This window comes from Protopterus annectens, chromosome 2.part2 (assembly GCF_019279795.1).
Source record: "Protopterus annectens isolate FY-2018-M chromosome 2.part2, PAN1.0, whole genome shotgun sequence".
NCBI classification, from domain to species: Eukaryota; Metazoa; Chordata; order Ceratodontiformes; family Protopteridae; genus Protopterus; species Protopterus annectens.
The window spans coordinates 746,161,278-746,185,363 of NC_056730.1; the positions used below are offsets into that span (position 1 = coordinate 746,161,278).

Below are 24,086 nucleotides of genomic sequence, written 5' to 3' on the forward strand. Positions count from 1 at the left end.
CTTCTGTCTCCCTCACCAGCACATAATACAGTAATGCAGCTAATATTTACATTAATGCTAACAAACGTTTCCTCATGTTACTTCCTATATGAATCTGTCTCCTTCACCAGCACATAATACAGTAATGCAGCTAATATTTACATTAACTCCATCACACGTTCCCTCACGTTACTTCCTATATGAGTAGATCTTATGTGACCTGCATGTCCTACTACTACTCTTTTTGCATGGTGATGTCAGAGTTTTCTTTTTGTCATTTTTACCCCACTGTCTGTCAATCACCATCCCCCTCAAGGCCAATCAGCCTGTTCATTCCCATTCACCAGAGTGCTGGTTGACCAGGAGAGGCCATCATTTGCACAGTCATCAAGAGTGGTTGGTTGTCTGATTTGGAATCTACTTTCCTGGTGTGAGAAAGGTGAAGTGCTGGGGAGGGAACATGCACACAGTGAAATGCTGGGGAGCGGATGTGCTCATGGTGAAGTGCTGGAGAGGGGACATGAACATGGTGAAGTGCCCAGAGGGGACATGCACAGAGTGAAGTGCCCAGATGGGATGTACAGTGGGCTGACTCCAAAAGACATCTCCTCACTTCCACATGGAGAGTTCTTTCCAAGCAGTTCTGCTCCTTCCCTAAAAGCACTTACTGGTGGTGTCTTCAGTCTGCACTGTGAGAAACTGCACCAACCTGTGTACCATTAACTACGAGCAACCCTCCCCCTGGCACATGTGTGCAAACTCTGCCTCTTCCATGCACCACCCCCTGCCTGGTTTCTTCAATACTTGGGCCATTAACTGAACCCCAGATACCTGGATCTCAGTGAGGGCTCAAGCCCTCTGTGTCACAGAGCCAGGCTAGCCTTGTCTGAATTTTCAATTCATTTATCTGACTTAGTTACTACAAATTAATTTAGAAAAATTTCTTTAGTTATGACATCTTGTCATGCCTGCTGAATTGTTAGGTACCTGTTTCACTGAATTATTAAGAAGGGGCAATTTTCTTCTTTTGCCTTTGGATTTTTCTCTCCCCACTGTGGAGTTTCTCATGGTGCCTAAGGTTGCCCTTCCGTGAAAAACTTTTATCACATGATGCACATTTATATGGCTTCTTCTCAGAGTGGACAAACTCATGCCTTCTGAGATTACACTTTTCTGTGTATGTCTTGCCACATACCGGGCATTTAAAGGCTTCACGTCCAGTGTGAAGTTTCTTGTGGATTTCAAGGTGGTGTTTTTCTCTGAAACTCTTGCCACATGTTTCACATTCATACGGCTTTTCACCAGTGTGGATTTTTTCATGAATTTTGAGGCTGCGTTTGTATATAAAACTCTTACTACATGCTGTACAGCTGTATGGCTTTTCTCCACTGTGGATTTTTTCATGAACTCTGAGGCTGCTTTTGCATATAAAAGTGTTACTACATGTTGTACAGCTGTAAGGCTTTTCTCCAGTGTGGACAATCTTATGCCTAGCAAGGCTATGTCTGTATACATAACTCTTGCCACAAATGGAACACTTAAATGGTCTATCTACAGCATGGATTTTCTCATGGGATATAAAGCTTCTCTTTAGTACAAAACTCTTGCTGCACAAAGAGCATTTAAAAGGATGATTTCCAGAGTGCATTTTTTCATGGATTTGAAGGGACTGCTTCCAAGCAAAGCTTTTTCCACATATTACACATTTATATGGCTTTGTTCCAGTATGTGTAGTTTCATGCAGCGTAAGGGCTTTCTTCTGTATGAAGCTCTTGCCACATGTGGCACATTTAAAGGGCCTAGTTCCAGTGTGGATTCTCTCATGGACTGTAACTGCACCCTTCTGTCCAAAATTCTTATTACATATTGTACACTTATATGGCTTCACCCCTGTGTGGGAATTAATATGTCTCTGAAGCTTGGGTTGGTCTAGAAATCTCTTGCCACAAGTGACACATTTAAATGGTTTAATTCCAGTGTGTATTTGCTCATGGGCTGTAAGGCTGCTTTTCTTTGTAAAAGCTTTGTCACATGTTGCACATTTATATGGTCTCTCCCCTGTGTGAGTTTTTTTGTGGATGGCAAGGGAAAACTTATTTGGAATGTGCTTGTTACACGTGGCACACTTAAATGGACTGATGCCAGCGTGGACATTCTTATGTTGAATAAGGCTACTCATCCTTATGAAACACTTGCCACATGTAGCACACTGAAATAATGTCCCCTTAGCATTTGCTATTTGATGTGTTTTCAAACTGTTTTTGCATTTCTCCTTCGTTTTACTTCCTTCAAATATTCTGGAACATTTATCAACATCCTGAGGATGGACCCTCCTCCTTAATTTCTCATCAGTGTAACCTTTCCAGTGTTTTAGAAAATGGAATGTAGAAACTGTTTTACACTCATCCGCTTTGTACATTCTGTCAATCTCTTGAGTTTCCAGAAGCACTTTCAGATCCTTCTCCAAACTAAAATCGCTGTTACATTCCATAAATTTATGACGTCTGGTTCCAGTATGAGAAGAGACACACACTGTATGAGGTTTTTTATCTGTGGAACCCATAGAACACGTGGTACTCGGATGCTGTTTCTGTGATGACCTCTGACACTGAATCTCACTGCCATTTAACCACCTGTGAACTTAAAAAAACAAGTATTTATTATGACAGAACAGGTTGCTCACAGTTTTATTTAAAGTAAACACAGGAGTAAATTCATACCATAACTGCACAGTGCGCTATTTAATAGCACGCATGCCTACCAAAACAGAGTACAAAAATGCTGTGATTAGGCACTGAATTACCAAGTTGTTTCTTGTGTCTTCATTGTTTTATTTATTTATTTATTTTACATTTGTTAACCAGGCTAGTCTAACTGGATATATTTCCATTTTCAGTAGAGGCCCAGGGAGAAAAGCTCCAGTAGTAGCAAATAGAAATTAAAATTAATGTTGTTACATAGTAAATGAAAGGATTTCAATAAAAAACACAACAAGTAATAATAAAAAGAGTTGGTATTTACACTAGAGTGACAATAAGTATAGGATACATTATTATACAGTATGATTCATGAGGAATTTCAGTACATCAAACAGGATAGATTACACCAGTACGTTGATTTGAGTTCACCAGTTACAGTCCTGCTTCCAAGGAGTAAGCATTAAAGTTTTGGTAAATTAGTAGGAAGAGGAAATATCAGTAGTGAAAGCAGAAGGTTAGTCAGGGTTGCTGCAGGGGCATAACCAGTGTGTTCTGAGGTTTTGTTTAAAGAGAGGCAAGGAAGAAAGTAAAGTTAGTTCATTGGGCAGTAGGTTCCAGTTTTTTGGAACTGTTGTTGCCATTGTTACAAGAAAACGTGTCTTCTACAGATGTGCATCATACTGATCACTGCTGTAGTAGCCTTAGACATATGGGATATATCCTGCCAGCGATATAACAGCCAATCAGCTTCCAAAGTTCCAGGACACCTTTCATGCACTCAAGCTGTCAAGCAGCTCGAGCTGATATGAATAAAAGACAAGTCTGGTGCAAAGCCCTAAACAGCTTTACTGCCACTGAAAAGTATGCTTTTCTGAGGCTTTCAATGATCGATGATTGGCTTGTGCTTGAATTTGTAGATAAGTTCTGTTTGGGGGAAAAATCCATTTTCTTAATTTTGTTGCTGTTTTGTTACTTTTCGCTTCAGCAAAGGTATTTTAAAGCTAGGAGCATTTTGTTTTAATGGATTGTCACAAAACTTTACCACACTTTTAAAATGGAGCATTTGTTTTTTTCATGTCAGTGTAATAGTGTAAAGGTTCAGTTTCATAGATTAGAACTAGGCTAACTACCCTTGTGAGTCATTTTAAGCCTAGCCAATTATTCCTTGTGAGACTCAAACCCTGCACCTTGTGTTCATAAGGCAAATACCTTAACCATTAGGCCACCCTTCCAACATAAATGAAAACATTTTTTCTGTGGAGAAATTGTGTTTATTTTTATTCCATGAGGCTGGCATAGTGTTTTAAAGTGCTTTTTACTGTATTTTACTGTCAGAAAAGTGACTTTCGTGGACTGGTAGTGTTTACTGGCAAATGCTGCTCATTTTCTCTGAGAAAGCGGCACCCATTTTGTCTTGACCATGGAACAGACTACCAGTCCCATGGGTGGTCTTTATTCCAGTCACAAAAAGAACAGAAAATTAGCAAATTAAGCAGCCGTTGCCACTACAGCAGGCTAAGGTTTCCTGTTGTGTCAGAATGCTGTGCCCATCACTGGGGATGCAGTTGTTGCCATTAGCAACATAGCTGACCTTTTTTTTTCCTGTCAAAAAGAAACAGAAAAAACAAGCACGTATCCACTTCTCCTAAAATTTGTTTGAAAGTAGTTTACCGGGTCTGGCTCAGGGTTTAATTCATGTTACTGATCCATCTTGTAAAGTAGTTTCTGGTAAAATAAAGCGGGGTTCCTCTTTTCATGAAGAGATTTAGGATTCTGAATCTTAACTGGAAGTTGCAGGGATGGATACAGGACTTCTTCAGATTCCTGATTCAGACACAGAGGACAGCACAGTTTTTTATTCTCCCTGTGGGGTTTCTCTTTCTCTGTGACTAGGGCTGGAACGTGTCAGTGTTTTCAGTGGGAGAACAGTGAAGTTTCTCAGTCCCTCTTGAATATTATGAGTTGTTACAGAAGGATTTTCTAGAACTTGCACACGTTTCCTGTTCTGTCAGCTTTATAGGATGTGTGTCTTACTGCCTGCATTTTCCTAATAGCCAGCCAGCTGTCTCTAAAAAGGCAGACAAGCTATATAAAGGTGCTCAGTCTTGATTTTTTTTACAAACTATTTCCAAACCCGATCCAGCAGTTATAGCTTTAGCTGATCACACTGCTGCCAAGCACTTAGTTAATTCCAATCCTACTTTCTGTTAAGGATGGGAAAATTACTGATAGGTATACGAAAAAAGTGTATACTTTTGCAATTTTGATTTTCCGGCTTTTGAACTATCAGGCTCATATGTTAAACTTTGTTCTGACAAACTGTGAAAGTATGAGGAATGCTTTACCTGCAGTTTCTATTTGTGAGGAAAAATCTGCTTTAAGTAACTTAGTTTCTCCTATTGCACAGGTCACTACTCATAATTTACAGTGTGTGAATGACATTGCTGATACTTCTTCCAGAACTTGGACCACTGGTACTGTTTTGAGGTTTGCATGGCTGCAATGTCAGAACCTTCCAGATTATGTTAAAAATTAAATGTCAAAGTATCCCTTGGATAAAGATTTAGTGTTTGGCTCCTCTGCTGCAGAGATGATCAATAAGTGTGATGAAAGGGGCAGGATGGCCCACGGGATCTCTAAGATTTTTAAGCCCTCCTTTTCCGAATTCTCCAAGGGACTTTTTATCTCCTAATCCAGTTTTGGCAAAAAAGAAAATAAATAAATAAAACAGTCTCAACAAAACTGAGGTCAACTGATGTTTAAGAAAAAATGGCAAGGGGGTACCAAAATGAAGTCTTGACCCCCCCCACCCACCACCACCAAACCAAGTACAGTCCAAAAAGTCTAAATGACTATTCAAGAGACCGTGCAACACACTTCCCACCCTGGTGCCTTTTTTCTTCCAGAATTTTTTTCTCTTTGGCAACAGACTGCTTCAGACAAATGGATTCTGAAAATCATTCATCAGGGTTACAGATGGCAATGGGAGGAAATTCCTCCTTTCCAGAGATCATTCCTCATCCTGCAGATCAGACTTTTTAGTTTCCACCTGTTCTTCCTCTCATGCTCTCCCAAGGAAGGATAGCACCAGTTCTTCCTTCCAAATTGGGGAAGGGTTTGTATTCAAAGATATTCTAGTGCCAAGGAAAGAAAAGGTTTGGAGACCCAATTCAAAATGTTGTCACTTCACAACCTGTTATCTCTCCTTCCTTGTTCTAGTTTCCTGGTAACACTAGACTTAAAAGATGCATATCATCGCATCCCTAACCACCCAGACTTGAGATATTTCCTACAGTTTTGTGTATCTGGTTCACATTAGCTGTATTTTGCTTTAATGTTTGGACTATCCATTGCACAAAGTGTTTTTCACAAAGTGTTTAGCTCCAGTTATAGCGCATTGCAGGCTACAGGATATCCACATCCTTCCATATTTAGATGAATTGATAGAGTGTTTTTCAAAGTGTTAAGATCTCTCTTTTGGGAGAGAGATCTTTTACACAAGCTGGGATTTCAACAGAACACTTAAAAGTCTTTCTTGACTCCCTCATACAAGACTGTGTTCTTGGGATGCAACTTGACACCTCAGTTCAAACAGCTTTTCTTCCGCATGAAAAAGTAAATCTTTATTTAGATCTATTTCTAAAGTATTCCCTCAGACATTGGTCACTGCAAGGAAACTTCAGTTACTCTGAAGGAAAACCTCAGGATTCTGGGTGCCATGGCATCTATGATTCTCATGATACCCATGGCAAGGCTCCACATGAGAAATATACTGTGGTATCTAAAATCACTTTGGTTCCAGCATCAACATCCTTTATCTTTTAAATCCTAAATCCTAATGCTGGGTTTATCTTTTGGTGGAGACAACAGACATCCTTAAATCCAGGTCTCCCCTTCTCCCTCCCTGCTCCAAAACAGTCAGTCATCAGAGATGCTTCAGACTTTGAGGAGCAGTTTTACAAGGGATAAAAGTTCAGGGGGTGTGGGACACCAAACAAATATGCAAGCAAGCAAATATCAAGGAGATGCTTGCCCTAATTAAGTCACTCAACTCTTTGAACCGTCTTTTGTCTCTGGAACGTCTTCAAGTGGTTACAGACAGTAAAACAGACATGGGGTCCATCAACAAGCAGGGAGGAACCAGGTCATATCCCCTTTGCAGACTAGCCATTTTTGCTTGAGATATAGTTTCACAGCACAATCTCAGTTTGCAGGCATCTTACATTCCTTCAGAGCAAAACTGTGTAGCAGACAAGCTGGGCAGGGCCAGGGCAGAGCTCATGAATGGAAACTAGACCGGGGGTCTTCCAAGATTTGATCAATTTATAGGGAGTTAAATAGACCTCTCTGTCTCCTCTTTGAACAATCAACTAGCACAATTCTGCTCCAGGACTCCATGCAAGAAGAACTACAGACATATGCCTTTTCTTTTCCATGGACAAAAATGTTCCTGTATGTTTTCCACTCTTTCCACTAACCAGAATGATCCCCCAAGATCTCTGGTGACTTCCTTCTGGCCCGGGCATCTGTGGTTCTCCCTTCCTTTGGAAATGTCCAGAGGCAATTGTCACAAGCTTCCTCATAGATTGGATCTGCTCAGACAAGAACAGGGGGTGTCTGATACATCCCAACATCTATCAACGCAAATGTAGTTATCTATGGTAATCTACCCCTATAGCTAAGGCTACTGCAGCAGTGATTATTTGAACATCTACTGTTAATGCCTGGATGATCTGGTCTTAATTCCCTTTAGGAACCTGCTTACTTAGGATGTGCAGCAGGTACTAATGGAGGCAAGTAACCCGCTACTAGAAAATCAAATATTATCAAATGGAAAAGGGTTTCTAGTTGCCAGTAACAAAACCAGCAACCATTCAGGGCTAAGAGTCCTCTGTTATACAATATGCATGTAACTTACTATCCTATGACCTTTTTACTTGTCTATCAAAGTTTATTTATCAGCCATTTCAGCATGTCTCCCTAGGAGCCTCCTCTTTCTATGCAGTCTCATGTCAAAATGTTCTTGAAAGGGGTTTTGCATACGACGTCTCAAAGAAAACTGGTGGTACTTCCTAAAGATCTTAATTTTGTGTTAGAGAAGCTAACGTTTGCTCCATTTGAACCAGCTAATCTGACTGACATGAGGTTTTTAACATGGAAAACAGTTTTACTGATTGCCCTGAACTGGGCAAGCAGAGTATCTGAGATGTAAGTTCTTCTGGTGAGTCAGTCCTATCTAATTTTCCATAGGGACAGGGTTTCTTTGAGAACTGATCCTTCTTTTATGCATAAAATGATATCCAAGTTTACTTTAAGCCAAACTATCCATTTCTAGGTCTTCTTTCCTGAACCTAAAAATGAGAGAGACAGGATACTCGATACCTTGGGTGTCCACAGATAACTCAGTTACTATCTTGACAGAACTAAATCTTTCAGATCTTCCAACCAATTGTTCATTTCTTTAAAGGTATGAAAAGGGGACAACCTGTGTCAAAACAGACCATTTCTAAATGGATGTCGAAAGCTTTTACCTTTTGCTATTCTGACCACAACAAAAGTATTCCAGGCAGGGAAAATGCAAACTCTACCAGGGCACTGGCCTCATCTATGTTTTTTTTTTAAATGGTTAGCTTCTAGAAGTATTCTAGAAGCTGCTACTTTGTCCTCTGTACATACTTTTACACAACACTATAAGCTTGGTACCTTCATTAGATCCAAGGCAAACTTTGCTATGACCATCCTCCAGGGGATCCTGGACCCTTCTCCTACCTCTCAAATGTAGTTAGCTAATACCCATATAGCCAAGGCTACTGTAGCAGTGATTATTCAAACATGTACTGTTATGGGAAGTTCAATCTTACACAAGTGTACTTTCTTTCATGCTGCATCCCCCCTTCAAACGATGTGTATCTTCAACAAAACTCTTCTTGTCGCCTCCTTTTCCAAGATACTGAGTGCATGTGAAAATGTGTTTGGCATGTAAAGCTTCGGTTCTATGACCATGTTATTAGACAGAGGGTGGGTTGCTGGTAATTTACAATCAGTAAATGTCCTGTGAACTTTCTTTAATCCCTGTATGTGCATCTTCATCCCTAGAACACTCATACTCACATATACACTGTCCAGCAACTCACAAACCCACCCAAGCACTCATTCTTCCAACCGGTGTCAACCTGTAAACACATACATAGCCAAAACAGGATTAGTGGCTAAACAAGCCTCACAGATTTTATCAGGATGCCTCGTATCCACTAAATCAGTACTCAGAGTTATTTTATATTACAAGGCAGGCTATTCAGGTGATGTAAAGTTCATTGCAAAATCAGAACCCTCACCTACCTGTCCTCTAAGGGTCATGTATGGAATGAAGGCACTGGAGTTAAGTACAGATTATAAAAATGATCACCCATTTTTTCTAAAAGAGCTGGGTCTTAATTTCTTTAATATCCTCAGTCCCGGATGATGCATCCACTCTGCTTGCCTCTGATTGGCTGATCTCCTAGAAGCATTCCTGGGGTGATGAGCTGTTAGGGGGTCTACCACACTTACAGGAGAGGGAGGGCATCTGACTTTTAATGTTTAAATGCCAGTCAACTTCCATGAACAATGCCTTGTGCTGAGCTAAGTATGTGCTCATTTCCACATTAGTTTATACGTCTCCCCTAAGACATAAATTTAATTTTAAAAGCTAGTCAAAAATAACCCTGTATAAATTATACGATTTGTAACAATAAGCAAGCACAGCTCATAGATATGCCAATGAGGTCTCTGAATCCAAGCCCATAAAGGTGGGCACTCCATCTCTGTACCAATCCTAGATATGCTAATGAGGTCTCTGAATCCAAGCCCATAAAGGTGGGTACTCCATCTCTGTACCAATCCTAGACATGCTAATGAGGTCTCTGAATCCAAGCCCATAAAGGTGGGTATTCATTCTCTGTGCCATTAGTTCTGATATTCGGATAAAGCAGTGTTGCAGTTATGTATTGTTAGAAGCATTTTTGTTTAAAGGACAACAACAAGATTCAATCATCAAATGCTCAACTACTGTTTTGTTTCTCCCTATTTATTGTCCCTGCTATGAATAAACAACAACACAGCATTTAAAATATTTTAAATTGCCTGCGTCTCTCCACTAGAATAGTACCTTACTGTATTGTGGTGGTTTCACTAACAAAAAACTTTTAACCTGCCCTGGAAAACTCTCCAATTCATTGATGTCATCAAGGCTGCTGAATACAGATAGTTTTCTGGCCAATTCCCTCCCCAAACTGGCATCACCATGACCATCCTAAAAACCCACCCATGCTGTGATGTCACAGCTCTCTGGTCTTTCCCCTACCCATACAGAAAGTAAAACCTAGGACAAGGAAATATAAAAATTGCAGTTTAGCCATTCTAAAAAGAAGCAGTAAAAAGCACTTTGAAAGTCTTTTCTGCGGCATTTGCATTGTTTGTGTTTTAAGTAGCCACTGAATGGATCGAAATGTTACTTAAAACTAACTGACTGAAAGACAGCAGTGTATGCATGCAAAATCTATAGAGTGACAGGAGCTTTAGGAAGAAAGAGGCCTGTGTGATGTAACTTTTTACAGATGAGCACTGCATTGTGGGATACCTAGAGCAAGACCAAACAATCAGAATTACTTCAAGATGCCAGACCACATGTGATCAGACTCAGAAATTACGTATAAAAATATTTAAAAACCTGTAAATAGTCCCAGAGTGGTGTTAAATTGTAGGAAACAAACCATGATGAAATAAACTTTTTTTTTTGAGTCTGTGGGTGCAGTTCTACTTTAAATTTCTTCTATACTGACTGTAGGCCATAGTCTGACCAGAGATAGTTCCTTTGATTGCAATGGTTTGGCTAGGTGATACACACACACACACACACACACACACACACACACACACACACACACACACACACACACACACGCGCGCGCGTGCACACAACTTTTAATTTCTAGAAGAGGCTACATATATATGGAAAATGTGTGTAACTTGATGTACACAAACCATTCATCTACTACATTTATAATCATCTCTACATCTCTGTTGTGTAGTGTAACCTCGGAGATGCTGACATAACTAACTGACCAAAGTGATTTATTTATTTAGTTAATTCGTTCTTAGGTTCACAAGACATACTGCTGCATGAGTTCTGCCCTCTCTTCTATGTCCGATTCTCAGGCTGTCAGAAGGTTATATTTTAATCTGTTACTTTTGTGGTACAGTGCTCCTCCTGTGAAACTGCTGTATTAGCTGTGATCATACAAAGTATTACTTCACAAATGCCAAACTTTATTTTTTGTCTTAACATACAAGCTCAAATTATTATGGCTGCTGTCACTATGTCTCTGTTTTAGTGTATTTAACAAGCAACAACCTAATGTTCAAAGATGTCTGTAAAGTATACAGTCTGCACTTAGTTATCTAAGCACTGATAAAGTTTAAGTAAATAATTTGTTCATTTTCACAACATAATACACAATTTCATTTGTGTCTTAAAATATACAGAATATTTTCTTCAGAAATGTATTCATTTGAAAAAACTTGTCATTAATTCCAATTTTCTTTTTTCCAAACACACATCTATGTCTTATGTGAATAACTGATATACATTACACAGAATAATATTTTTTGCATAATCACTAACAATAACAACAACTGAGGCTACTCAAAGTCCACAAACTGTCCTTTGACAATTTTACTTCCATCAGTATAAAACACTCCCCACTCATATGTCATTATCTGTACAAGTTAAAGCTTTCCTATTTAGAAAATTTTAAAGAACACATTTATTACATTTAGCTGATGAATAAGGGGAGGGAAAACTTAGTAAAGGAAAGAGGAACATGAGTACATGTCTTTAGATGACAGAGGTTTGCTAGGTGTGATCCTCAAAGGCTTATGTAAGGTTATTTTTACCCCCCTCACCATATGTCAGTTTGGTATTATGTTGCTGTTTACTAACAGTATGCTGTGTGCAGGGATGTCTCTCCAGTTTACCTAAATAAAGTTCTCAAACAGATTAAATCAGAAAGGCCTAGAAACAGGGGGTTACCAGTAATGGAGGTAGTTACTACACTGTTTTAATATTCCTACTGCTAACAGCCTAGCTATAGGTTCATAGGTTCATACTAGGCTATCTGCCCTAGGGCATTTATAAGCCTAGCCAGAATGTGTTTGGCTTTTGCCACCCATTTTAAATTTATTTTGCTATGCCCTTTTTCGAGGTTAGTATACTGTGCCTCTGTCTAACAGTGACACAGAAGTGATACCCGGGGTAAACCTACGATCTCCCATCCACTCATCAAGATTCCTCTTGAAGAGAGTCAATGAGGGACTCTGCCTAACCTGGACTGGGATTTTATTCCAGAGTGAAGGGAGCCTCTGGGTTATGAATCTGTCCCTCCAGCATGTCCTATTTATTTCAGTGCTGAGGTTCAAGTCTCTCGAGCGCGTAGCTCAATGGGATTTGGATTTTCTGAGGTGCAGCATGTCCATTAATTCCGGGTTGGACATGGCTTTATACATCAGGCACAGATCGCCTCTGAACAGGTGGTATGCCACTGAGTAGAGCTGGAGTTTCTTTAACCGGGCAGCATATGGCATCTGTTTGAGCCCTTTGATCCTCTTGGTGAGGTACTTTTGGGGTCTTTCCAGTTGCTGCAGGTGTCTGGTAAGGTACATCCCAAAAGGAGCATTGTACTCAATTATGGGCCTGAAGAGGGATGAGTAAAGAGGCACGATGACCTCCCCTAATCTAGATGTGAATCCCTTCATGATTACGTGGGCTATATAAAATGTTTTTCTAACCACTTTGGCCACGTGGTTGTCAAATGAGAGATTGTTATCAACTTGGGTCCCCAGGTCCCTAATTACTTCTTCTGTACTTAATGAATTACCACCTATGTGGTAATTTGTGGGCACTTTGTTTTTGCCAAAGGGGATGACTATACACTTTTTGGCATTTAGCTTGAGGCCATGGCTCTGGCACCAGTTGTCTGTTTCTATGAGGCCCTTTTGGAGGATGCTCGTGTCGGCTGGAGAGTCGATTATGGCGCCCAGTTTGCAGTCATCTGCGAACTTGGTCAGCCACAGTCCTTCCATGTTGGCCTGTACCTCCGAGAAATATATACCGAACAAGAGAGGTCCCAGGACTGAGCCTTGTGGGACACCACTTGTAACTGGTTTGGAGTCTGACATGGCTCCAGCAATTCTAACCATGTGGGTTCTGTCCTTGAGCCAGTTTGCAATCCATCTAGTGACATAGGGGTTTATATTTAAGCTGGTGAGCTTATCTATAATGCCGAGTGGGGTATTGTATCGAAGGCTTTTGCGAGGTCCAGGTAGGCTGTGTGGACCACCTTCCCCTCGTCAATGGCCTTGGTGACTGTTTCAAAGAAATCAACCAGGTTTAAGAGGCAGGATCTGCCCTTAACAAAGCCGAACTGGGTAGGATCCAGTGTTTGTAGGTCCCCAATATCTTTATTTATGAGGTCCATGATGATCCTTTCCATTGCTTTGCAGACCAAGCTAGTCAGGCTTATGGGGCGATAGTTTCCAGGATCCGTTGAGGCACCACCTTTATGGAGAGGGACCACTGTTGCTGTATGCCACTCTTTGGGCACATATCCTGTAGTAAGGCTGAGATTGAACAGTAGTTTTATGTTTGGGTTTAGCTCTTCTTGGAGTTCATGTAGGACGCAGCCCGGGACACCGTCTGGTCTCATTGATGTTGTGGAAAGGGCGGCTCTTACCTGAGCATCTGAGATGTCAGGGGGCAGCACTCTGCTGGGATAGATATTTGCCCTTTTGGTGGGGGAGACGTTTGCGCTGAACCTGTCAGCTAGGATGTTGGCAATGTCTGTGGGTTCGGTGTATTTTTGTCATTTTGGACTAATTCTGAGCATATCTGGGAATTCCGCCCAGGTTCCTAACATAACTAAAGAAAGCCTTGTGATTATCCTTAGTGTCCTGTGCAATTTTTCTCTCGAAGTTGGCCTTAGACAATTTTATGTGTGCCCGTAGTTTTTTGCTAATACTGATCAGTGATGCCTTCCCTTTTTGGGATTTTGCTCTATCATTTAGTAGCTTCCTCCTTCTACTGTATAGTTTGTTTATGGCTGGGGTCCACCAGACAGGACGTCTGCCTTTGGAGGATTGGGTCTCGGTTTTATTTGGGATCGCATGATCCATGCATTCCTGAAGGTGTTCATAGAATGCGTTTATAAAGGATTCTGCGGTCTGGGCGTATTTTCCGCAGGCCGGGGGCTTTGAAGGATTCCACCTCAGTTTTGAGGAGTGTGAAATTTGCTTTAGAGAAGTTTTTCACTGTGGTTTTCTGGGCAGGGGTGGGGTCGGGATGTGAATATCCAGTGAGATTAGTTTATGGTCTGATCTTACCAGTGAGAGATACACTTCTGGTCTGGAGCATAGAGTCCCCATGTTGGTGATGATCAGGTCCAGTATGTTTTCCCCTCTTGTGGGAGTGGTAACAAGTTGTTCCATAGCATTTGAGTTTACAAATTCTAGGAACCTTTGGGCTAGGGTGTTGGAGCTAGAGTAATGCTCCCAGTCTATGTTTGGGTAGTTGAAGTCGCCCAATATAATGGTGTTTGGAGAGACCTTCATATTTTCCAGTTTTCTCAGGAAGGCCGAGTGGGGTTCCTGGGTTTGGGAGGGTGGTCTGTAGCAGGCTATAAACTGGAAGGCAGTTTTACCCACTGTTAGTTGCACATGGATAGTCTCTGATGCTTCGTGCTTTGCCACCAACCTGGAGGTGTGGGTATCTTTGATGAATATCGATAGTCCCCCTCCTTTTGTGGTTCGGTCCAAGTTTTGGGGCCGAAAAGCATGGTATGAGGTATAACCTGGTAGTGCTGGGGTGCTCTCGGGAGCCCTGAACCAGGTTTCTGTTACTGCACAGATATCGATGTTCCCCATGCTAAGGAGAGTTTCGAGTACGTGCATCTTGAGGTTTAGACTTCTGGCGTTGAGTAGCATTACTCTTAGTTTCTTATCCCTTGTGATACCTATGGAGGTGGGTTTGACTTTTGAGCCTTGCCTAAAAAAGGCACTATGGGGGTAGCAAGAGCCTTTGCCAATATCCGAAAGCCCAGGGGTGACAGGTGCAAGCTGTCCCTTGCAAAGCATCGTGGCTTGTCGAGCATATCATCCCAAGCTGACAGGCATTGGATCCCCTTTGAATGACACCAGTACTTAAGCCAATTGTTGAAATTGATCATCTTGTCTTCATATTGTGGCATCATTCTTGGTGAGGGCAAGATGCTACTCAAGGTCAGGGTCATACCGGCCTGGGCTACATGCTCAGAGAGCTCCTTTATGTCTCTTTTCATGTAGTTCAGGGAGGTACGTCTCAGGTCATTCACACCAGCATGGACAATGACTGAGTCATATTTGTACTTGCCTTGGAGTGACCTGAGTGCTTGTGTTATGTGGTGGATCCTAGCGCCCGACAGGCTGCTCACCGTGACCCTCTCCTTGTTCAGCCTGGTGGCGGACGTCAGTGTGCCTGACGATAGAGTCACCTATTACAAGTGTATCAGGTGTGTTGTTTAGTCTTAAGGGCTGTGACTGTTCGGCACACTGGCTTTGTGAGATATGTGTTGCACGTGTTTTGTTTTGGGGTAGCGGCTGCTTGGGTGTCTGCTTTGGAGGTCTCTGCTGCTTTCGCAGATCTTTATTTAGAGCCTCCGAGTATGTTTTTGTGTAATTATGTGTTTGGTTTGCTGTCGAGGTAGCTCTATGTGAGACTGGAATTGTAGTGAGTGTGTTTTCCTTCTCCTCCTGACTGGTTATGCCAGTACTGAGTTGAGAGAGCTTAGCCTCCAGTTTGGCTATATGGTTGCATCTCTCACATGTGTTGGAATTTGTTGGGAGGAGGAGAGGGTTGTCTATGTACATGAGGCAGTTGTTACATTGCCTCAAGATTCCCAGATTCACCAGCTGGACCGGAGAGGAGATTGACAACTGACCTTTGGACATGCTAGAATAATATTGAGAATTCCTTAATAATTGAAAACCAGGGCCAGTGGGGAGTGAGGGTGTAGTGATTTTAATTTTTAGTGCTGACTTATATAATTGCTTTAGTGAGCAAGTGCCAGGTAACTTAAGTGCAATGTGTTACAGGTAACTTAAATGCAAAAACGACAAACAGTAACTTTCTTTCAAGTGAAACAAGGAAATAAGTACAGTAAGCAATGCAGATATCACTAGTGATCCACAGAAGTGCTGAGAAGCCACGTATTAGGTGGAATTAGAAGACATACTAGCATGCTAGGACTTCACGACAACACCAGTTAAATCAAAGGCAGTATTTAGACAACTGGGTGATGAGGAAACATGCCCAACAGTATGGACTGAAAAATATCTGCCAGCAACAAAAACAGTCAAGACACAACTGCTTAGAGCAACTAGCTGAAACAAATATCTTCTAATAGCAATAACGGCTAAACTGGGATTTGCTACATGACTGGAAGTAAAATCAGTTCACACAGCCAATGATAATTTGTTCACAAGGTAAGCAAAAGCTATATAGTTACTATAAAACTATATCCACTTTTTCTACTTCTGTCTGTTTCAACCTCTGGATTATGGGATCCAACTGGATCTGAGGCCAGCAGTTCAAAATCTTCAGCTCTGAAGCTCCTCCTCCTGTCTCACATAGTATTGCGTGCCTAATTCTCTGATCAAGTTTGCCTTATCATACACAGCCTGCACAAAAGGAGTTTCCCTTACAAAAACACAGAGAATTAGACCAAAGGGTCTCCATAACAGACTTTGGGATGACCTGCAAGGTACATCAAGAGCCACAAATACCAGCAACAACTTGGAAGGGGAATGGAGGGAGGGACGAATGAATGAGGTAAATGGAAAAAGACAACACAGATCTAGCATTACGGTAAGTACATAACCTTCTTATCTGATGTTTTCTTTTCCATCTGCCTTCCATCTGTGGGACAGAGTCCCAGCCAGATAACTCACAGGTATCAAAAGAGAATATTCTGCAAAATGGTGAAGCCAAAACCTGTCCTAGATCTCGACTGAATATCTAATTTATAATGGACCACAAATGTGTGAGTGTTAGACCACGTAGCTGCTGCACAAATATCATCTAAAGACGTATCACCAAAACAGTAGTAGAACTGGCAACTACCCTGGCAGACTGGGCTTTTGGTTTGTTAGGTGCTAATACATCTTTCATGTCATAGACAAAGGATATGCAATCAGAAAGTCAATTGGACAAGTTTATCATGGAGAGAAGGGTTTACCCAGTTTAGCACTAGAAAGGACACAAAAACCTTGGCTGATGATCTGATTCGTTTGGTCCTATACAAATAAAATCTCAGTTGACAATGGAAATTCTAATAGTGGAGCACATACCCTTGTTACTGAAACTTAGAAAGAAAACTGGCAATTGAATCTACTGGTATAAGTCAGACAAAGCGGCCACCTTAGGCAAGAAAGAAATAAGGATTTGTCTGAAATGAAACCCTGTCTTTGTGAAAGATAAGGTAAGGAGGGTTGTGTGATGAAGCTTACCATTTTGAAACTTTTCAGTGACTGCAATCAAAGAGTGTGTTTTATATAAGAGAAACTTTAAATCCACAGTAACCGCTGGCTCAAAAGGAGTTTGGTTAATGCTTGGAGAAAAAGAGAAAAGTCCCAAGGAAGAATCAGATAAAAAGAGAGAGAGACAGACTGCAGTGGCCATGACACTCGGAAGGCAAAGAACTAAAGAAGCTGCTGGTCTCTAAACTAACAACACTTGATTGGTCCTGAAGCTATTGGGAAACCAACCTAGAGGGAGGAAGTATGACAATCTGAATCGTAGTGTCCAAACGACACTCAAGAATTTTAGAGTTTAAACGGTTTCCAGATTACATTTGCCACACCTGACTGTAACACCCAAGTACAGGCACAAATGCAGAAATGAGACTCTCATGTGACTCAATGGTGCCTATGAAGTCACCTTAAGGAGCCTATTATCCAGGTATGAAAATATCTGGAATCCCTGCAGCCTGAGCCAAACTGCTACCACAGCCGTGCATTTGGTGAACACCTGAGGAGCTGTAATGAGATCAAAGGGCAGTGCTTGAAATTGGTAGTGACTGGCCCCCAGCCTGAAGCACTGGAACCTCTTGGAATACTGCATCATCTTTATGTGATAATAGACTTCTTTGAAGTCTAATGAGCGCAACCAATTGTTCTTCCTCAGTAGAGGTAAAAAGGACTGCACAGTTACCATCGAGAGTTTGGTCTGTTTTACAAAAAGTCTAATTTGCTTATGTCCAAAATTAGGCCTGAGGTCTTTGGTCTTGTTTGACACCAAAAAGAATTTTGAAAAAAAACAAGATTACTTTGGTTTGGTGGGACCTACTGGATAACTCATTTGCTGAGAAAAGTACAGTTTTGTACCTACCATAAATGTAGATGTTCGAAGATCCACATTGCTGCAGTCCTTACATATGGGTAGTCCGCTGTCCTCGGTCGGCCCGAATACCAAAGTATTAGGCTGACGTCGGTCATGGGCGCTCAGATCTGACATCAGAGCGTCAGGGTATTAAAGCGCATGACCGACGTCATATCCTCAGTCTTTTCTTGCCCCAGATGTCAGAAGGCCCTAAAAAGGAAGGCCACAGCCAAAAATAGAATCCTTTCCAAAAGACACATACAAATAACAGCTACCACCCAAACCATACAACCATTCCAAACTACAGAGGGGAAGGAGGGAGGGTAAATTGGACTGCAGCAATGTGGATCTTCGAACATCTACATTTATGGTAGGTACAAAACTGTACTATGTTCTTTATCTCACATTGCTGCAGTCCTTACATATGGGTAGAATCCCAAAGCAGAGGTAAAGGGAGGCTGGCAAAATCATAAAGCATTGGGAGCTGCCAGAATGCCCTGTAATATTGCAGTGGCAAATCCAGCCCTAGATTTGGAATAAAGAGGAAGGTGATAATGTTTAGAAAAAGTATGCACTGAACTCCAAGTAGCTGCTTCCAAAATATCTTTAGTAGCTACTCCCCTTAAAAAAGCTGTAGAAGTGGCAGTAGCCCTAGTGGAGTGAGGTCTGATTCCAGCCGGAATCTCCTTACCATGATGAGAATAACAAAAAGCAATACAAAGGCCAATCCACTTAGAAATAGTTTGTTTTGAAACAGGTTTCCCCTGAGAACCCAAAGCAAAAGAAACAAACAACTGCTGAGACTGTCTAAACCCTTTAGTCCTGCTCAAATAATAACGCAACTGCCTGTGAATATCCAAAGTGTGCAAAATTTTCTCCCCTTTATTTTGGGGATCTGCATAAAAAGTAGGCAAATGAATTGATTGGTTCAAGGCCACATTTGAAACCACTTTAGGCATAAAAGTAGGATTAGTACGCAGAGATACCCTATCCTTATGAAAAATTAGGAAGGGTTCAACTGCCATAAGAGCCTGTAATTCAGAAACCCTTCTAGCAGGCGTAATGGCCAACAAAAAGCAGTCTTCCAAGACAAAAACTTTAACTCAGCAGTAGCTGCAGGTTCAAAAGGAGGTAAAGTAAGTTTCGCCAACACAAAATTGAGATCCCAGGCAGGAGTAGGAGCTCTACGTGGGGGTCTTATGTTCTTTGCCCCTCTAAGAAATTGCTTAAACAAAGGATGAGAGAATAGTGGAGGGTCACAGTCATAGTGAGCAGAAATGGCTGCAGCATGAACTTTTACAGAGGAGAAAGACAAACCCTTGCCTAATAATTCTGTAAGATATTGAAGAGAAACACTTAAATCAGGCCTGGAAACATCAAAGCCCTTTGCTTTGCTCCAAATTAAAAATCTCCTCCATTTATCAGCATAAACTTTCCTTGTACTAGGCCTTCTGGCCTCCAAAATAACATTCAAAACTTGTTGTGGAAGCTGCGACCCTCCTGGTTTTAGAACAGAATATGCCAGGCTGTTAGATGCAGGGACTGAATCCTGACATTGAGGAAATGATTGCCCTCCTGAGACAAAAGGTGCGGAATCAAGGCAAAGGCCATGGAGGCTCCCGTGCTAAACTCCTCAGCAGAGGGTACCAGTGCTGTTGAGGCCAATCTGGAGCTATTAGAATCATGGAGGGCTTGTCTTGTCTGACCTTCAAGAGTACCTTGGGGAGGAGAGGCAGAGGCGGAAAGGCATAGGCGTGAAGATTGCTCCAACTGAATGATAGAGCATCCACTTTCCAAGCTGTGGGATGAAACATTTTTGTGCAAAACTTTGGCAACTGGAAATTTAGTGGAGAAGCGAACAGATCTATGTCTGGAGTTCCCCATATCACTGTCAATCTTCGAAATACATGAGGATCCAATTTCCACTCGTGGGGATCCACTATCTGTCTGCTCAAAACATCTGCTAAGGAGTTCTGTGCTCCTGGTAGAAACCTTGCCTGAAGATTGAGGTGCAAACTGAGAGCAGTCTCCCACAAAATCATTGCTTGCCTGCAAAGAGGGCGAATGGGTTCCCCTTGCTTGTTGATGTACCACATGACAGTTGTGTTGCCTGTTAGAATCAACACTTGCCCTGGGTGAAGTAAATCCTTGAAAGCCATCAATGCAAATTGGACTGCTAACATCTCCTTCAAGTTGATATGTAAATGTTGAAGTCTGGCAGGCCATGTGTCTTGAACCCATTTTCCATTGAGGTGTGCTCCCCAAGCCTTGTCCGAGGCATCTGTCATTAAAATCTGACTCGCCTCTGGTCGGGTCACAGAGAGTCCCTTGTTTAGGTGACATTCCTGAGCCCAACACAAAAATTCCTTTTGAATGCAAGGTATTATTTGAATGACAGTGTCCAGATCTTGGCAGTGCTGTGTCCATACATTTTTGAGATACCATTGTAGCTTCCTCATATGCAGTTTGGCATTGGGAAGCACCAGAATACAAGATGCCATGAACCCCAAGGCTTGAAGGACTGTCCTTGCAGTCAGCCTGGACCGTAGAGACAATTGATGGAAGTAAAGAATAAGGTTCTTTTGCTTGTCCGGGGTCAAAAAAGCCATCTGGGAAGCTGTATTCAGTCTCACTCCCAGAAAGCACATTTCCTGAGAGGGTACTAGACTGGACTTTGTTTCGTTCACAGAATACCCTAGGCACCTTAACACTGCCATCACATACTGTAGATGATGAAGAAGTACGTCCTTGTCTTGAGCAAGCATCAGGCAATCGTCCAAATAAGGATAAATTTGTATTCCTCTTAACCGTAAGAAGGCTATCACTGGAGCCAGAACCTTTGTGAACACCCTGGGCGCAGTAGATAAGCCAAAGGGCAATGCAGAGAACTGATAATGTAAATTCCCAGCCCGAAAACGCAGGTACCTCCTGCAACTGGGCCTGATAGGAACATGAAGATAAGCCTCTTTGAGATCTAGAGTTACCATCCAGTGATCTTTGCCCAACAGAGGTAGAAGTTGTTGCAACGTCAACATTTTGAATTTTGGAATGTCCAGGTATGTGTTGAGGATAGATAAATCCAAAATCGGCCTCCAAGTGTTTCCTTTCTTTGGTACTAGAAACAGGCGAGAATAAAATCCTAGGCCCACTTCTGACAGAGGGACCTGCTGTATAGCCCCCATTTGAAGAAGTAAAGCAATCTGCTTGTAAGCCTCTACCCTTTGCTGAGGAGGAACGTCTGGCATGCCTTTGAAAGGAGGCAAAGTATGGAAATAAAACTTGTAGCCTCGGTCTATAATGTCCAACACCCATTTGTCCTGGGTGACTAAAAGCCAGTTTTGCTTGAAGAGTGCCAGCTTTCCTCCCAAAGGAGCTGCCAGACAGACAGAATCTGGCAGCCGAAAATGCAGGTCATTGGGCCTGTTTACGAAAGGACTGGCCCCTGCCCTCACCTGTAGATTGTGCAGGTGAACTCCATGTTCTAGGCCTGAAAGTACTCTGAGCTCTGCCCCTACCACGTCTAGATCTACCCCTAGACTGTGAATCAGAAGAAGGATAAGCCCATCCCTTAGTAGGCCAATTCCTGCTAAACTTAGGAGGCTGCACCTGCAAAAAATCTTTAACAGTCTGCATAGACTTAGCCTTGTCTTCCATTTTCTTCAATACAGACTCCACAGGAGAACCAAATAAAACTTCAGACTGTAAAGGAGCATCCAAAATTCTAGTTTTAACATGATCTGACAAATTCTGATCCTTAAGCCAGGCGTGCCTGCGAATAACTGAACCAGTGGCAGCCACCCTGGAAGAAGCCTGTAAAGCATCGAAACCACACTGCAAAGAATGCTTACCCACCTGTTCAGAGGCATGTACCAAATCCTGTAATTCTTTACACTCTATGCCCTCTGCCAAAGCATCCACTTTAGATTTTAGTTGAGTAAGGAGAAAATTCTGATACTTTAACATATGAAACTGGCAATTCAAAGCCCTCATTGCTAAAGTGGAAGAGGTATACACTTTCTTACCCCATCTATCCAAAGTTCTAGCATCTTTATCCATAGGAACTGGATTCTTTACAACAGAAGCCCTGACACCCTTAGGTCCCTGGCTAATAGTTTCTGGGTCAGCCCTTGGACTCTTATACAGATATTTATGAGCCTCAGGTACCCTGTAATACCTGTCTGGCTTAACTGGCAGGAGGCAGAGAGTCAGGATTAAGGGAAGCCTCGAGAAAACGTCCTGAACAACATCCAAAACAGGAGGTATAGCCAAGGGCCTATGTTGTGGTAAAAACAAAAATTCCCTAAGCCTCTTACGGGAAGCTGAGAAATCCTGACCTTCCCATTTAAAATGCTCCCTCATAGAATGCAGGGTTTCTGAAAAAGAAAAATCCTCTGGAGGAGAAGCAGAAGGAGTGGAATCCTCAGCGTCTGAATCAGAATAAGGAGGAAAATCCTGAATGTCTTCAGCCGAAGACTCTGAGTAATCTGAAGCCTGCTCCGAACTTTCCACCTCTGGCTCTACCCTAGGCCTCTTATCAGGAGGGGGCATAGAACCTCTGATTAAAGAAATTAAATCTTCTGCCATTTTAAGCATGTGTTTTTTAGGCACAGAACCTGCAGAACTAGGACTGACACCCGTGGAAGGCAAACCAGGCCTGCCTTTGGAAGGAGCCTTAGAGATAGAAGGAGAAGGCCTAACCACCTTAGGCAAGGAAGGGAGAACAGCAACTTGAGAAGCCCCCTCAGCCTGACCTGACTCCTGAGAGGCCACATCTTGCAAAATTAAAGCCTCCCCCTGAGACTCAACTGAAACCTCGGCCGGATCCACAGATTCCACCGTAGTTTCTAAAGAACCGGCGTCCGGAACGGACGACTCATCCTGCCTGGACTTTAAAGATTTTTCTTTGCGCTTCTTCCCGGTAGCGGGCGTCGGAGGATCCGACGGCATATTATAATTACACCGCTTACCGAAGACAAGCCTAGCACAATCTAACCTACGTTTAATGGTGCGCTTATTAAACCTAGCACAAAAGCGGCACCCGACTACGTCGTGCTCAGGTCCCAAACAAGGAATACAAAGAGAGTGGTAATCCCTATGCGGTATCTGTTTCCCACAAGAAATACAATTATTCACTTTTTCTGACATCCGGAATTAACTGAGGCAAGAAAAAACAAAAATATTCCCCAACGGGGTACTTAGCCCAACTTGGTTTCGGTCTGAAACTCAGAATACGAAAATTTCAGAACGCCGAACGGCACTTGCAAATGCTGCTTCTGCATCGGACCACGCGGCAAAAAAGACTGAGGATATGACTTTGGTCATGCGCTTTAATACCCTGACGCTCTGATGTCAGATCTGAGTGCCCATGACCGACGTCAGCCTAATACTTTGGTATTCGGGCCGACCGAGGACAGCGGACTACCCATATGTAAGGACTGCAGCAATGTGAGATGAAGAACATCTTAGGATTTCCACTGCTGCTTCCCTTTACTGGTGGGATGGGACATCTGGAAGGGATTTTTGTCTCATATTTGGAGTAAAATGAAGGGAAATGGTATATCCTCTGGAAATGACTCTCAACACCCAGGCATCAGATATGATGGTCTCACAAACATAAGGGTGGAGAGCCAAGCCCCCCCTGAATACATCCAGTGTATTAATCAGGCAGATTTTCAGGACTGTTAGAAGGACTTGTCAGAGAAAGGTCCTCTAAAGCCCTGATTCTTTGGACCACCCCTGCCCACAAAATGGCACTCATTAAAGTTCCCTCCTCTGCCTCTGAGGGCACATTCATACTGGGAAACTGCTGCAATTTGCAGAAGAATAGTGTCCCCGTTCCTACAGGAAATCCTTTGCCATGTGGAAAAGTGAACTCCCACAACAGACACATCTTGTTATCCTGCTCTTTCCTAGTCAGGGTGTCCTTAACTTTGGAGTCAAATAAAATGGAAAGTGGTGGCCAA

The 24,086-nt window shown here is 42.2% G+C and overlaps 1 protein-coding gene across 1 annotated transcript in view; it reads right to left on the minus strand.

Annotated features, from left to right (window-relative positions):
- Window positions 1-248: 248 nt before the first annotated feature.
- Window positions 249-24,086, minus strand: part of LOC122795797 (gastrula zinc finger protein XlCGF57.1-like) — an 80,236-nt gene continuing 56,398 nt past the window's right edge. The window contains exon 2 of the mRNA XM_044064136.1: window positions 249-2,619. Within this exon, the coding sequence (XP_043920071.1) occupies window positions 983-2,619 (1,637 nt within the window). The 3' untranslated portion in view covers window positions 249-982. The remainder of the gene's footprint in view (window positions 2,620-24,086) is intronic.